Below are 17985 nucleotides of genomic sequence, written 5' to 3'. Positions count from 1 at the left end.
TTTAGCTTTTCATAATCTTAATTTAAATAGTTAATCTATTGACTTTTAGAGAGACGACATATGTTGTGCTTTACTGAAAAATTTAATTTTTATTAACTTTAGTGCTATTCGATAATATTGTCAATTAACAAGTTGCGTAAGTGAATTTACAAGTAGTTTTTGTTTCTTGGTAATGAGCTGGATGTTGATTTTTGCAGGGCTATAAATTTGGTGGAGAAGAAAGAAGGACAAAGGAAAACAAGAAAAAAGGAAAGCACAAGTAATAGGATTCAAAAAACTCATAAAAGAATTTCCAAAAAAGAATAAAAGAAAGTTTAAGAGTATCGAAGCAGTTGTTCATGGAAGCTAGTGCAACATTCAAATGATTCAAGATCTACATCTACTTATTCACTATCAAACAACTAGATAGCATATGCCAAAAGAGCAACAATGATATAATTAGAAGACAATTTTATTTTGATGTTCTTCCTTCTATAATTGGAGATGCATGGATGTTATAAGCTTTAATGTTACAATCTTGAAAATGTAAATTAACAATTTACTGTAATGTATTTGTGCTCCTTTTAATATTTAAATTAGCTATTTTGATTAGTTTAATTGAGTATTTACCAAGTATTGGTATAGTTATTTTTTTTTTACCAAAAGCATTAGTATGGTTAACAAGTAACGTAAGGAAATTTACAAATAATATTAGATATTTTAAAATTGAAGTTAGTAAGTTAATAAGTCATTGATGGATTACATGATGGATATTGCACAAGTGGAATTTTAATCTTAATAAATAATGTGAGAGAATTTACAAGTTATATTGAACATTTTACTTATGAAAATTGTAATTTAATAAGTCGTGTTTGGATTTACATATGTTAGATATTGCACAAGTAACATTATGGACTAAACAAACAATGTAAGAAAACTTATAGGTCACAGTAGACATTTTACCTATAAAGTTGGTCATTTAACAAGTTATTTTTGGATTTACAAATGTCAGATATTGTATGAATAATAATATTTTGAAGTTAACAAGTAATATTAGATATTTTACAAATGACATTAATACTTTAACAAGTCATATATGCATTACATGGACTAGATATTTAACAAATAACATTATGTACTTAACAAGAAATGTAAAAAAAAAAACTACAAGTAATATTAGACATTTTACTTAAAATGTTATGCATGGATTTACACAAAATGAATATTGCATAAGTGACATCCCAAACTTAACAAGTAATGTAAAAAAAACTTATAAATCACATTAGGTATTTTACCTGTGAAGTTAGTCATTTAGCAAATGATGCATGAATTTACATAAGTCAGTTATTTAACAAGTCACATTATGAACTTAATAAGCAATGTAAAGAAATTTACAAGTCATATTAAATTTTTTTTACTTTTGAAGTTTGTCATTTAATAAGCCACATTTAAATTTATACTAGTTAGGATCTGACAAGTAACATTCTAAATTTAATAAGCAACATAAAAAATTTATAAATTATATTAAATATTTTACTCGTGTAGGTAATCATTTAACAAACTATGTTTGAATTTTGTGTAGGAATACTTGACCTCAAATCATCAACTATAATGGACCAACTTAGTGTGTTTCTCTTCTTGTGGGTTACAACCAAGTTGTCATGCCAACTTATACCTCATTAAAGTGTTAAGTTTAATTACTTTATTAGTACTGGATATAAATTTACAACTATAACTACCAAATTTGTAATAAAATATTAACGTTTTTACAATATGAAATCCAATTATTTTGGATAGCACAACTTTAATATTATTAATGTGCAACACTTTTGTCTAGTCATTTACTTTGCAATTGTGATGTTGCAAAATAATTTAAATAAAAAAAATGCTCTTCATGTGAAATAATCCATTTCTTTAATACTTATTCTCTATAATATGAATGCATACCAATCCATGTTAATAGAATTGATAGGTGACATAATATTTTTGTTAATATATTCAAGCAAGTCATTGTATAACAAGATAACTTGAAATTATAATCAAAATCACTTTACATGTCTATGAACCCTTCTGCATTTTTATATCATAACTTGATACCAATAGTGTATATAAAGAGATTGACAAATAAGAATAACAATTTGACAAGTGATATATCATAATTAATATGTTCATGTACTAGTGGGAATAAATTTACATTAATAACAACAATCATTAAGGCAATAACAACTCCACATTATTGTATTTACAAGTATAGTTACATTATTAACAATTAATTTCAAATCATTCACAAACCATGACAAGCACTAGTATAAGAGATATCTTCATGGATCTACTAATATGAACATGAAGTTGACTCATTTTTTATCTGATAGAAGATTAAAATGAAACTACAACATGCCAATTTAAAGACGTATTCCTCGTTTGATTTAATGGGGTGATCGACCTTCATAAGCCATAATTTTGCTTTCTCTATGCACCATTCTAGCACATTCATGCACACAACATAGATTCATATATCCATGATTACATGTTCAACTCACTCCACATGTCAAATATCATATTGTATCAATTTTACAATGACAAACCATTAACTCAAAATCTTTACTCATTATATGCAAACATATATAAAGTTCTCCATTTTTCAGAAAGCATTTCTTACCAATTCATCATTTCATCATAATTTCAAATATGTCAAATTTGCATCAAGAGTTTAAAAATATCAATCACGTTTTAAATCAACCAATTCAATAATTAATCAATTAATATTCAACTATATAAACTAAATTTTCCTCAATTACATCAAACCTTTGAGAGGTTAAAGGTTTGCTCCTCACGACAATCACTTCTCAAGCTTCCCACAAGCTTGAATAGTGCCAATTTGAACCATACTACAATCATAACACAAGGATATTATCATTATTCCACTGGTAACAAATTACAATATCATAACTTTATATTCTCTATTCAATCAATCACATAATTCACTACCCATTCCTACCTAATGAGTTTTTTAGGTTCTCGTGGCTCACATTATAGCTATTGAGTCATCTAACCACTATTAATGAGTATCAAACTCTCCCAACAACCATATTAATTGCAAAAATTTGCTTGAAAATACCTCCTCCCAACTAACTCTTGACAAAATCATCAATGTCGGGTTTGAATACTCTAAACCACTCTCAATATATTCATTTTAGCGAATGGCTTTAGACCTATAACTCTTATGGACCGAAACTCAATCTTTCAACTCAAACTATAACTTAAATCCTCATAAATATAAGAGTAGAAGGAAGAAATGAAGCTCATTATACTGACCTTAAGTATTGGGAAGCCTTAAAATGTCTTCAAGGGTCCCAATGTACATGCCCTAGTAGAGCCAAGTCATGCTCTTATGTTTTCTCCTTCCTATTCTTTTGGTCTCTCACGCAGACTGCAAATTGATAAAGTCAAATTTTTTGCCATGCTCAACGGCACACTCAGCCTCTCATTATGGCACATGTAACAGCCCTCTTTAGGATCTCACCATCACCCGAGGCACTGGACACTCTCCCCCCAGGCTCCACAACAGGACAACCCCACCCCTTATGGTGAGCATCAGGAGACAAAGGTTGACTCAATGGTACTAGGTTCAACCTCAACTTTGTTATGTAGGAGAAGTTGGAGGATTGAACCTGGGGAGGCTTTCCGTAAGGGGAATAATCCTGCAAACTACTGCGGGGAAGCGTTTGTCTCCTGGTGCTCATCGTAAGGGGTGAGGTCACCCTGTTGTGGGGCCTGGGGGGAGAGTGTCTAGCGCCTCGGGTGACGGTGAGATCCCGAGGAGGGCTGTTATAGCACATGACACAGAGAGGCCCAATCACATTAAGTTTGTCTTTGTGTGCCGTGGTGGATTGTCTACACGTTATGGCATGTGGCATAAAGATCATTTCTTCATCTTTTCCACTTCTTTCCTTGCTCAAATAGCCCGACTTCACTTCAGACCTGTATCTGTGGTTGAAATCACAATTAATTATATTTATTAAACCCTTCTAGTCAATACACTAATAATACTCATTAAGTTAATTAATCATGCTTAATTTTTTTGGATGTTACAATAGTGATTTCGTGTCTCGTCTTATTACGAACTCCTTTCTTATCTCATCTTGCAAAGTCCTATCTCGATTGTTTTTAGGCCGGGATAAAATTTGTCCCGATATGATCGAAATGATATCAACTCAATTGGAACAGATACAAGCTAAATACCTATACTTTTAAGCGACAATAGTATCATGTAGTGAGAGTCCAAGACTTTGGTTTCAAACAAGCAACAAGTCGCATAATGATTAATTAGACGAAAATTACTACTCTCGTCTTCTTTTTATTAATCACTAAAAAATTTTACTGGCTCTTTACATAAGTTTTTTTTTTTCATAATCTTTATTGCACAATTCTAAAAACAGTTTTCTATATGTTTTTTTACCAACTCCTTCCCCATGAAAGGAAACACACACCCTTCATAGCTTCTCTGGGCTCGAACCCACGTTCTGTATAAAGCAGGTGGACAGTAGTGCCAAAAAGGTGCAATATGTTTTTTTTTTTAAAAAAAAAACCCTCCACTCTTTAAAAATGGGAAGTAAATTTTTGTTAAGATAATATTATTGTTTTAATTAACTTATTTTAGTTTTGGTAAGCTAACTAGAAACGACATTTAAAAATGGTAGAAGAAGAATTTCTCTTCGTTCATATTTATAGATACAAAAAAATATTTATTTTAATTTTATTTAAAAGATACATGAATAATTATTGTATCCATCTTTGTTTTTTTTATATTCTTATCAAATGTTAAGAATGTTATCAAATGTTATAGTATTTTAATTTCGTAAAAAAATAGTTTTTTGAAAGTGCTAGTTTGGATATTATATTCATTTTTTAATATTATATTTACTAAAATATCAATTTATAAAGATTACAAAAAATTTAATATTAAATCTAGATTATTCAAGGTATGTATATAAATTTTAAAAACTTTTAATATTTAATTGTACCATCTAGATAAAATCTGTATATAAAATAGATTTATTAAAAAATTTTTAAAAATAAAAACAAAAAATAAAAATTTTAAATCTAGATTGTTTATGCTAAAATCTAACTGTCCAGATTTCATGACCGTAGTAAACGCCAAGAAAACCAGTCCCCACCGAAGGTTAGGTGCTAAACCATAACATTGGCTCCGCAGAGGACTCTGGATCATTGACGAGGAGGAACTTGATTAAATTCAAAATGCGTCTCATAAATGCGACGTGGGAGATACTGGCAGCCTCAATTAATTAACCAAACTGTCTCCCTGAGTTGCCACTATTACTAGTTAAAAAAAACGTCATTCCATTCGATATGAGCGCGATGGATGTGGCAGCCCTCGCTCTTCCATTTCTTGCGCCCCTCGCGGTTTATCGTATCAATTAAAATATTCAAAATTTGACTGTAGACATCTCCGTCTTTGGATGCTGCTGGGATTCTTCGATCCTTCATTGCTCACTGATCCAAACTGCACATCTCAGCGCAAACTCTGCTCTCTCAAGACTGTTTAGTAAACTACTGAACGGAGCGAACATGCAAGAACCGGGTAAAGAGTGAGAGTAAAGCTGCAGAAAGGTTTGGGTTCCCCATAAGTGCGTGATTAGGGCTAGTGACTGCCATTTCTGAAGGAAAGGAAAGGTCCCCGTCCCTCCACTGCGCCCCTGAACTTTCCCCCACGTTATCTACAGTAATTCCCAGATCCAAGGACTGGCATGTTAAATATTTAGAGTTAAATTAATGAACCAGAATCCCTTCACAAATATTTCCACCAACCATCATCAATATCAATATAAAAATAATATAAAAAATAAAAATATATAAAATTTTAAATCTATTTTTATATAATAAATTTAAAAAGTAATATTATATTATTATTTTTCTCATAAAAAGTAATTTTAAAAATTATTTTTAAATATTATTTAAAAAAACGCACTGTAACTTATAAATAAAATTAAATAAATATTTTAAAATATAATTTATAAATGGAACTGTAAGGAATACTCTTCTGTATTTTTTATAAATTATTTATATCAATTTTATCAATATTAATATAAAAAATAAAAAATAAAAATAATTAGAATTTTAAATATATTCTCAGATAATAAATTTAAAAGGTTATGTTATGATTATTTTTTTTATAAAAGTAATTATATTATAATTTATAAATAAGAACAAATATTTATAAACGAGACCAAGTACTGCTAATTCAAGGCGAGTGATTTTACTCAACACTATTCGGATTTGTCAGTTCCTCCGCACCTTTACTGTCCCCGTAAGTCAAGTCGTTAAAAACTTAGAATATCTTCCTTTGCCCTTGGTCAGCCGGGACGTCCAGTTATTATTATTATTATTTTGGCTCGGGATTATAACAATGGAAGGCCTGTCCTGTTTACCCTTTCCTAAAATTATGATGAATGATGCTCATAAAAATTAAAAGATATTATAAGTATACAAGTTGTAATTAAAACTAATAATAAATTAAGGTAATTCTTTAAAGAATTAATTAAAATGACAATTAAGTATTCAATTTTTTAAATTTATTTATGTTAAGCTAATAAAAGTTAAGGTTGATTTTAAAACAATTAAAATAAAAATATTAAAAATGATCAATTAAAATAACTATCAATCCACGAATAAGTTAAAATCAATCAAGAGAATACTGTTCTAAAATTCTAATCCCCTATTTGCTTTTTAAAACTCAATTTTGATAGTTAAAGAATCTAAATTAATTCAAAGTATTTTTTGATTATTAAGGATCCTAATTAATTTAAATAGAGCAAAATATTAATTTAATTAATTAATTGTATTAGAGATCCTAACCCATGAGGATTACTTAAATCCATTAGATACATTCATGTTCTAATGACAAATTAGCTAAACTAATCTTAAGTTTTCAAGGTGCAATTTGAGTTTCTTCCTTCAAGGTTCAATCCAAATGCTTAAATCTCACATAGTGGTGGCCAATCGTTAAACAAGAACAAGATAGCTTAACAACAAACAATCAAAACTTTATTTTTCAATAACTAAACGGTAAATCAAAGGTTATTTACATAAATAGGTTCATAATTTTTTAGAACAAAAGATTTAACTACACATAGCTGATATGAAAACTGCAACGGCAAAGAAAATGTTTGAGTCAATCAACATGGGAAAAAAGGAGAAGAGAAAATATTGATAAAATAAGGTAAAATGAAGACTTGCTTTACTTCTTATTGATCCCAAATTTCAAGACTCTCCTTGCTTTCTTAAGGTTTTCTCCAATTGCAGCAACTGAAAGGTGCATCCTCCAACCTAGAAAAACGAGTTATGTAGAGTATTTTCACACATAAAATGAAATTGTGCTTTTTGCATTTTTCATTTGGTGTCGCAGCATCAGTGAGCAATTCTAAAAAAAATTATAACAATGCATAAGAACTTTTGCTTTTGTATTTTAAGATCAAAACTATCATTTTCTTGTCCTCTTTCTCTTTCCACTTTACTATTATCATGCCTCATCTATTTATAATTAATAATTATGAGTAAAATATTTGTTTACTTTAATTTTTATAATTTTAAATAATTTCTGTTTAAAAAAATATTACATTAAATTTACATGAGACATTTGGTTAATTTTTTTTTTATAAAAACAAAAATATTTTATTTTTTTTATATCGTTGACTCTCAAAATATAACAAAAGACATGTTAATTATAATACAAAATTGGAGTCATCAGTGAAAAGCAGTTCACGTATGCATCCTTCACGCGGATCACTTCCCGATCGAGCTACAGATCATTATTGCTGGTGATGAAAGAAACAAAGATCCTTCTTCGGGGCATCCATATTGCTAAAGGACGCGAACCTAACATTCCCGAGCTAGCTAGTTGATTCCATTCAATCATGCCTGCCAACCACTGTCTAATAATGGATCACACCATAGATAGATACTCATATCGGATGATTCTAGTGAGTAGTGTCTACAACCCACATTATCAGCTTCTGTAATTCCATATAACCCTGCTGGTCTCTCCGTCATGTATGCGTAGATACCGAGAACTCGGACAGGCCAATTCAGTTCGGCTGATCGTAGGGTGTGAATGGGCAGACACTGGCAACTGTTTCAGTCCCTCCCTGTTTAAAATGAAATTATTATTATTATTATTGAACAACAATGAAAGTGTACGATGATTGAGGGAAATTGAGGAAAGGAACGTCATTGCTCATTAATAATGGAGAGGTGGAAACGACAGGGCTGATTAAGACACGCACGCGCACAGACTGGGGCGGCCTATTGTCACATGACAGTTCTGCACCTCCACTCCATCACCATCCTCAATGTCCCTTTCACACCTACTCCTTCATTTTCACGTTTCTCTCATTGATTGGCCCAACCTGTCCTCCGCACTCGAGAATCAAGCCCTCATTTCAATAGTGCTCAGTTTTCTTTTTCTCCCCGGACGGTAGAAGCGGTCAAGTTTCACCGCTAATTAAAAAGAAAAAGAAAAAGAAAACTCATCTGACTTGAGTAGCACTTCCGGGTGGCAAATCACTCTTAACTTGATTTAGTGCTCATGATGTGAGAATTCATTACCTTTATATTGTTCAGATTTAATTTTTATGATTTAAATTTATAATTTTTTTAATAAATACTTTTTAAAATTTTATTTTTTTTGAAAAGTTAACAGTTAAGAAATTATATTAATTTTATATTCTGTATGTATTATTTTTTTTTAAAATAAAAGTGAAATGCTGTACATCCGAATCATCCAACAAATTAAATCTGAGCAGAGGATGAACTTTCAGTGCTCATCAGTGCTGAAACTGATTCCCAATTTCCACGAGGCTCACGAGCCAAGTGGCTTCTCAAACCCCCTTTCCCCCTTCTCCCTCTTAAAAATACGCTGACAGAATCAGAATGCTTCGGCTTCAGCCCATTGTGCCCCCCTCTACAACAAAAATGAAGTTTTCTGAACAGAATTTCTTATCTAATTTTTTTGAGGAATTGAAGGGCAGCCGAACCAAATTAGGAAGAAAATGGAGTGGTCTCTCTTTCTTTATCACATTTGCTGGTTTTGAAGTAATTTTGCTACTTTTGCTTTCCTCCAAATTCATTAACGGCGAGATAAACCCATGTCCGTGTACCGGCGGAAGTTTGGTCTTGCGTCCCGGGATGTTCATTAAAAAAAAAAAAAAACAACATCAAGGGTCACCGGGGACACATTATTGGCACTAGTTTTGAAGGGAATAAATAAGTGAGATTTTGCGAAACGGACAGGCTAACATGTAGAATCTGTATCACACCTATTGGATATTGGAACAGATGTGGCTCGGGGTCAGTCATTGAATTTGAATTACAGTTGTAAAAAAATAAATAAAAAGAAGAAGCCAAAATGGCAACACTCGATAGACGCCTAGGTGTCTCCGTACGAAAAAGTTTGATAGGACCTCATGCGGGTCCCTTTTTCACGCTCTCCCCCGCCTCCCTTCTCATTCTTCCCCGACCGAAATTAAATTCAAATCTTCTCGCAAAACAAAATAATAATAGTGATAATAATTAAAATCAAATCAACACGACCCAACCCAACAATCCCAGAGTACGGCATTCACCCTCATGTGTTTGGTTCGGGTTTTTAAAAGGGATCGTTTGGTTAAGAAATTTGGAAGGAGAGGATAGTTAAATAATCACTCACATTGCTTCCCTTTGAATTGAAGTTTTTTGAAGAGAAGCTGATTTCTTTAACTATTTTGTCTTTATTTAATTTTTAATATTATAAATATATTCATAATTTTAAAAAACTCTTCTTTATATTATATTATATTTCACTTTCAAACCTCAACTTACCTTATTTGATTTTTTTAAAAAAAGTTACATTTTATCTAATTTTATTATATATTTAGTTATTTATTTTTATAAAAAATTATTATCATTATAATTATTGATTTAAATTTTTTTACACATTGACAATATGATAGGATGATAGTGAATTTTTAAAATATCATACAATTTAAATTGACTTGTAAAATTATTTTTTACAAGAAAAAATTAAAAAATTTTTAAACTAACGTACAGAAATATAATGATAAATTAATTATTATCTTTAAAGTACGTCTTCGTTTTCCCCCTACTCCATGAAGTCTTTCGGTTTGTTTGATTTTTTCACTTTTACATTTCATTTTTTTTATAAAAATTAGAATCACCTCAAAACTATTTCCATTTTTTTATCTTACAAATACAACAAATACATCATGATCCAATTTGATTATTAAAAATAATTGAAATATAATAGACTAAAAAAATAAAAAACAAATATCAATTAAATCACCATTCCCCGTAAGCATGATAAAACTCAAATTAAATATAAAAAATATAAAAATCATCACACTATTTAAAAATATCTTGATCATAATTTTTAATTTTATAAATTAAATTATTTTTTTTATAAATATGATTCTTCAATCTCCCTCACACATGATGATAATCTTTTTTTTTTTTCATTTCATTAACCAGATGGGGCCAATATTATTTAATTAAATTTTAAATAAAATCTCACATACCAATAACTCATTAAATACACTCTATAACTTTACTTTTTTTAAAAAAATATAAATTTTTAAAAATACTTTTCATTTAACACACAATTGATAAAAGAATATTAAAAAAAAATATATGAGAAGAGTAATATCAAAAAAATATTATTAATAAAATTTTATTTTTATTACAGTGTCTTGTTTTAAAGTCAAATTTTTTTTAAAAAATTATATAATTTAAAATGGAGGGAGTAATAAAAATGGAGACCCCGAACCTGTGATGGTCGGTAGCCGCGCGCAACAAGATGGGGCAATGGTTGATGATTATTGAAGGCAGGCGGTGGTTGATGGAGGAAATGAATTTTTTAAATTTTAAAAACTGTTTTCCAATTAATATATAATAATTAAATTTCTTGCCTTTGTTTTTATGTCATTTTATTTTGTCTGCTCCATTGGGCCCCTCACGGTCTATTAAAACAAAAATGCATGGGCCTCTTTGACCCAGATAAGAATAATTTGGGAAGATCAGAGACGCTAACCCCTGTGCGAAAAAAATGATTCGGCCACTCGGTGACTCGGTCTGCTATGGTGTAAAATAAAAATAAGGTTATGCAACCCACAAAAAAAGGGAATCATTATACTACCAGACAAGAATCATGATTTCTGTTCTTCCGTTGAAGCATGTTTCGGAAGATTTTATTGTGTGGTAGAAGATTTGGATATCACGGAAGAATAGGTTTAGATTGACTACAAATATACGAGTAATTAAATTAGAGATTGAATGGAGTTGCTGACAAAAGATGTGGATTTCAGAGACAAACAAGCAAAGTTTACCTGTAAATTGCAATTACGTCTGCAGAGGGACGGCCACCGACTAGTTATGGAATTTTTAATGCATGCCCACCACCCCGCCATTGCCAAAATGTTCCAGCACTGTCTCCATCACCACAAAAGGAAAAACATTCACGACAAGTTTTAGTATCGCTCGGGTTCTTTGCCTGCATTTGCCGGTACTTTGTCTCCGCCGATCCCGTCATTCAAACACGTCGACCAAACCACCCTTCACAGCCTCTTCAGATCCCGACAGATTCAACTCAACTTCTTCTTCAACAACATTGGTCATTCCCAAAGCCTGGCATTCACTCGCACCCTCCTCCAATCCCCCGGCACCATCTTCTTCTCCGGCGTCGACAAGTTCGGTTTCGTCGCTCACAAGATCTCCCAGACTCTCGTCTCCCTAGGAATTCGATCCGCATTTCTCTATCCCGTGGACGCCCTGCATGGCGACATCGGCATTCTCACTGGTCAAGGTATCCTCGTCTTGTTCAGCAAGTCCGGCACCACCGAGGAGCTCATCAGGCTAGTGCCGAGTGCCAGAGCCAGAGGGGCTTATTTGATCTTTGTCACTTCCTTCGAGGGGAATCCGCTGGCGGGAATGTGCGATATGAACGTACATTTTCCGTTGGAGAGACAACTGTGCCCCTTTGATCTGGCGCCCGTGACTTCCGCCGCCATCCAGATGGTTTTTGGGGATACGGTGGCGATTTTGCCCATGTCTGCCAGAAATTTGAGCAAGGAACAGTATGCCAGCAATCATCCAGCCGGCAGGATTGGCAAGAGTCTTATCTTCAAGGTTGCCCTCATTCTTTCTTGCTCATGTTGTTTTATCTCAATTTTAGATTCTTACAGATGAAAACATATGATCATTCTTATGCTGCGTTGGTTATCTCGCGAAAGCTACTCTTTGTCCCAATGTGGCTTTTCATGTAGGCATGGGTTTGGCCTTGGTACATGGGAGCTTTGTATGGGCTGACAGGAACGGCATCCTATGCACATACATCCTTAAAAAAACTCTTGATGAGTTAGTCTTTAATACATGATTTTATCATACAACTTAATATATCCTGTGTCTTTCCTCTGCATTGGTCAACATGGGCTTTCTCCTCTTGCTTCCTTCTCTTTCATTTCCTATTTGTGCAGTGAGAGTTAAAGGCTTAAAGCACACTATAGTTCCTAGATGTGCGTGATGTTAGGGCATGTATGCATAGTTGCATAAACTTGTGGATGGCCTGGGGGAATGAGTAATAACATGTCAAACTCTGTGTGTGTGTGTGATATGGGCGCGCAGGTAAAAGATGTGATGAACAAGCAAAACGAGCTTCCCATTTGCAGGGTGGGTGATCTAATAATGGATCGGCTTGTGGTGCTGACGAGTAAAGGACTGCTTGTAATGGATGAACAACATCTGATTGGGACATTTACGGAAGGTGATCTTCGACGCACCCTCAAAGCTAGTGGGGAGGGCATCTACAAGTTCACCGTGGGATAAATGTGTTACAGGCAACCAGAGAGTCTCATTTTGATTTTTGATTCGCAGACATAAATTCTTGTTGGTGGGTGGTATGTGGATGGCAGGAATCCAAGATTGATTAGTCCAGACGAGATGGCTGGGGGGGGACATGACAAAGATGGAAGCGCCTCCATCACCTGTGCAGTTTTTGCCTGTCATATTGTCATCGTCAGATTGCATGGCTTGGCTTCGGCTGGCCTCTGAAGCTTGTAACTTCCAACCTGCTCAGTTACTTTTTTTTTTTTAAAAAAAAAACTTCTTGCCCCGTTCCTGGCGGGGTTCATGTAAATTCCTTGAAATTAGAAAGGATATGAATTATTAGATGGAAACTGAAATTGCTTGATCGACTCTTGTCAAGAACGTGGGCTTCTATTGGGATTCATCAGACTTGACATCTTACAAGGGGGAAAAATCATATCTACGGGCATGGCTTCGCAATGGAATCTTTGATCCTGTGAAGAAAATAAAATGCTACTTTCAAAGAATAAAACTTACAAGTTACAACTTAAATCGTGCATTCTAGTTTATAAAAGAATTTTGATCAATTTGATGGGAGCAGAAACGGCAGTAAACAAGAAGCAGAAAAACCAACAAATGTTTTTCTTATGGGCGTTAGCGAGTGAAGGAATTAGTGTTTGGTTCATCTCAATTTCTGATAGAACACGTAAGACTAGGCTACTTCGGAAGAAGGGAACGAGAGGCCCATGTACACCATCAACAAGTGAACAAAGACGATGTGCTGCACTTCATCTGAGGTCCTGAATCTGGTCATATGGATCCCAATTGCAGCCCAACCTACCGAGAAAGAACTCCTTGAGTAGCATTATTGTTTGCTCAAGCAGGAATATACTTGTTTCGTTCAAAAAAAAAAAAAGTAGGAATATACTTGTACTTCCGGATGCGATCCAGAGCCTCAACTGAATTAAGTGTTTGACAGGGTTCCCCAATTTTTGAGGGAGTTAGTGCAACAAGAGTGTTTGGAATTTAAATCCCCAATCGTTGTCTAATTTACTACTGTAATATGGTCTTTGCCCTCGTTTCTACAAGAAGAAAAGTCATTGATTAATTATTTAACATTGGAGGTTGTGATATTATGCAATTGTGCATTACAAGACACGTGCACCTGCTGTTGATTTTGCAGTGTAAACGGATATATATGTGTGTGTGTAAACTGAAAGGGAAGCACCTGAAGAAAACGCGGAGACTGTAGCATAGATCGTTGCGTTGGGCCGTTTTCTTTGTGTGGAGTTGGTAGATGTTGTGGAGATGCAAGTTGCGTTAGAAAAAGCAAGCATCCCTTGCACCGTTTTGTCCGTGTTTTTATTAAAAAAAAAAAAAAAAGCAAGCATCACTGCCCGGTTGCCCACTAACTGCAGGACGTCACATTGGTTGGATTCCTTTCCCACAATTGACTCGTCCAATGCTCTAATCTAATCTAACCAGTAACTAGAGCCGTTCGCATTCCTTGCTCTCTTGATGCTCGTGATCAAAGTTGTTAGACTTATAAATTTAAATAAATTCTAAGGATATAAATTTAAAATATAAACTCAAATCGTAAACTCATAAGAATTTATTTTTATTAATAAATAATTTTTAAAAATATATGATTAAATAACTAAGATATAAAATATAATCACAATTTAATTTAAATATATTTTAAATATAAATTATTGAAATTAAATCTCTCTACATTTATAGTCAACATAAAAATTTCAAAATAGAGCAATCTATTTTGTATATTTTTTGTTTTCTTTTTTCTTTTTTAGTTTTATTCTTTATTAAACTGGATCCTATCATTCCTGTAAATCAAGTTTTACATAATACATACCTATCTTGTTTAACGAGTTTATAAGTAAAATGACACAATTTTATAACTTAAAATGTAAAAAGGGCAAAATGTAGAGTCAATTTATAAATTTAACAGAATTTTATCTAGTTTGAATTTATAAATAAATTAATATAATTTTATCAATTAAAAATGTAAAAATAATAAATTTATAAAGTCAACTTAAAAATAATAAAACAATGCTCGTGACCATATGTAATAGATCACTCCCAAGCCCTCCTGTTTGTTTCCATACTTTAGATCCCACGAATGCTCTATCCCACTGCTCACACTCAGACCTCGGCAAAGGTTTCAGTTAGATTGATATGTATGTTGTTAACTCACATGCGCAGACATCTAAGCACGATATGTTAAAAATTGTTTTTGGCTCAATAAATCAAGAGGTTTTCAAGTTTCTTTTATAGAATGTTTTTTTTTTTTTTTAAGTTGAATAAATGGAATTACTACATTTATTGCCTTTCAACGGTAAAGTCCAGCCATCCAGGTTTCACATATTAGGCCTGTGGGCCCTTTTCTTTATTCAAAGCCCGTCATTGTAACAGTACCTCAGCTATTTTCCCTAGCGATTCAACTGGGGCGGGGGTGATTTCATATTCAAGGACTTGGGAAGCATATTTATCACAAAAACAGGATCAAAGAATTTTAAAATTGATGTGCAGGACCAAAAGATCAAATACAATTAAATTTTATGATGAAAAGATAAAAACACCCTCATGTATTTTTTTGGGGCTAAATTATATATTTTATTTTTTAATTTTACACAATATTTTATTTTAATATCCTAACTTTATAAAATATTTTTTAGTTCTTTAACCTTAACACTGTTAATTTTATTTATTCTAACAAATTATTACATTAAACTTTTAATATTGATCAAATGATTTTGAATGTTAACATATTAAGTTTAATATTTTTAAAATAATAATAATTGACATAAAAAATAATTATTTGAACTTAATAATGTTAAAATTAGAAGATTTAAAAAATATTTTATAAAGTTAAAATATCAAATTAAAACTTTATATAAAATTAAAAAATTAAAAATATATTTTAGTCATTCTTTTAACAAATCACCCCCATTGTCATTGGAAACACTACCAACAATTGCCGACCATGAGACCAGTTTGAACCCATAAATTAATTTTTGTTGTCAAGAGGGTTTGAACCCATAGCTCCTTAATCATCAAACAAATTGGCAACTACTAGGCTACCAATACTTTTAAATTATATAAAATACAATATTATATATATTATTAACTTTGTTTTCACTTCTCAAGCTAATATTTGTCAAGAACTTATTGGTCACATGTCATTTCTTAAATACTTGCTTCTTCAATTACTAACGGGGTTCGCAAAAAAAAATTCATACACACCTGTTTTTATAAATGTTTACTTATTTTTATTATTAAAATTTTCTTTGTCAAAATTTTATTTGAATTTATTATTTTACTAAAATTTAATCTTCAAATTATTAAGGGAAATTGTCAAAGTTAGCAATGGAATTTGTTGTTTAACAAATTAAAGGAAATTATCAAAGTTAGTAACAGGATTTATAGTCTAACAAATATTTACTTATCAAATTACTAATTATACTTGTTAAAAATTACTGTGCATTTTCTAATAATTTTTTATTTATTCTTACTATTAAAAGTTCACTTTTCAAAAGCTATAGCATACAGCAGACTGGGACGAGTCCAAGAAAAGTAGGGCAGTCTGGGTATAGTATTTTTAAAATTGTTTTTTATTTGTATTTAAAAAAAACAATTGTTCTTTTTTAAGTCAAGAAAAATAATAAAAAATGATAATAAAATCTTGTCAAATTATATAAATGATAATTTAATTTCTTAAAATGTCATATTTCAATAAAATTTTTAAGAACTTTTTTGTCACTAACTTTTCTAGTGAAAAGATAATTTTATCTTAATCGAAAATATCAAACTCTAATAATAATTTTTATTTTGTAAATCATAAGAATTAAACAATAAATCATAACTTGTTCATTGGAATTTTTATTATTGAAAAACAAACTCAAATAATAACTTTTGCTTAATGAATAATAATTTTTATTTTGTAAATTATAAGAATTGAACAAGAAATCATAACTTGTTAATTGTAATTTTTATTATTGAAAAAAAACTTCAATAATTATTTTTGCTTAATGAATAACAACTTTTATTTTGTTAATCGTAAGAATTAAATAAAAAATTATAATTTACCAAATATAATTTCTATTATTAAAAAATAAATTTTTAAAATAATAAATTTCATTCAACTTTTATTTAAAGAATCACAATTTTTTTAAAAAAATCATAAGAATTGAATAAGAAATTATAAATTATCAATAAGAGTAAAATAATCTTTTCAATTTAAAATTTATGGATAAAAAGATTTTAAAATTTTTATTAAAATTATGAAGAGATTAAATTATTAGTCATTTAATTTAAAAAAATTTTATTATTATCTTTTTAAAAGTAATTGTTTAGGTCGTCGTTTTCTATTAGCATTTGCTATTGCCAACCATCAACCCCCACCATCATAAACCGTCGCTGACCACTGCTGACCACGGCCAATTGCCGCCAACCCCAAGCAGCTAGTGTTTAGTATCGTCTATTGGTGTTCTTAAAACCTGCTTTCAAAGTAATTTTTTTTTTTGGGTTGAATTATTTATTTACCGGCCAATATTTCTGAAGCGAAAAAAAAATTATTTTTATCTTACTATTTTTTATGGAAAAAAATGAACCATATATTGTAAAAAAGTTCTAAACGCTAAATTAAATATTTTAAAATTCATGCGTTTCTTCCTTCCAAATCCTTGCTTAGTTTGGATGGATGAAAAAGTACGAGAAAAATAAAAATGAGAGATAGTACAAGACAAAACTTTAAAAAAAAAATAATAAGTTTTATTATTTTTGAGAGTTTTCCCTTTTAATATTATTTCTTCTCTATTTTTCACTCAATCAAACTAGGGGTTAATAAGTATGTGTGGGGTTGTGGGCATTTTGGAATCCTTGGTTTGGCCAAATACCTCCGAAATATGGAAAATATTAAGCGGTAACAGGGAAACACACAGCACTGATAATTTGGAAGAGATATGAGACCGGAATATGGAGTCTCTGAGAGTTTGAAATTAGCTGTAACAATTTTTTAAAAGATACTAATGGATGGGATGTGCATGTAATCATATCAGAAACATTAAACTAGGGTTCCTAAGTTGTCGGCTGATATGGTTTAAGCATAAAGAATGATGT

General features: G+C 31.3%; 1 protein-coding gene across 1 annotated transcript; it reads left to right on the top strand.

Moving 5' to 3' along the window:
• The first annotated feature begins 11322 nt into the window (after window positions 1-11322).
• On the top strand, window positions 11323-13234 carry LOC129298147 (probable arabinose 5-phosphate isomerase). The gene is made up of 3 exons (XM_054936552.1): window positions 11323-11418; window positions 11521-12174; window positions 12670-13234. The coding sequence occupies exons 1-3, from the start codon at window positions 11323-11325 to the stop codon at window positions 12868-12870; spliced, it is 951 nt and encodes a 316-aa protein (XP_054792527.1). The 3' UTR covers window positions 12871-13234.
• Window positions 13235-17985: the final 4751 nt, after the last annotated feature.

This window comes from Prosopis cineraria, unplaced genomic scaffold (assembly GCF_029017545.1).
Source record: "Prosopis cineraria cultivar Desert tree isolate PC_DT_omini unplaced genomic scaffold, ASM2901754v1 PC724, whole genome shotgun sequence".
Lineage (NCBI taxonomy): Eukaryota > Viridiplantae > Streptophyta > Magnoliopsida > Fabales > Fabaceae > Prosopis > Prosopis cineraria.
This window is presented reverse-complemented; position numbering and strand designations above follow the sequence as displayed.

Coding starts and splice junctions, on each gene's coding strand:
- LOC129298147 (XM_054936552.1), top strand. CDS start 11,323: ATGGAGTTGCTGACAAAAGATGTGGATTTCAGAGACAAACAAGCAAAG. Junction 11,419..11,520: donor AGAGGGACGGCCACCGACTA/GTTATGGAATTT, acceptor GACAAGTTTTAG/TATCGCTCGGGTTCTTTGCC. Junction 12,175..12,669: donor GCAAGAGTCTTATCTTCAAG/GTTGCCCTCATT, acceptor ATGGGCGCGCAG/GTAAAAGATGTGATGAACAA.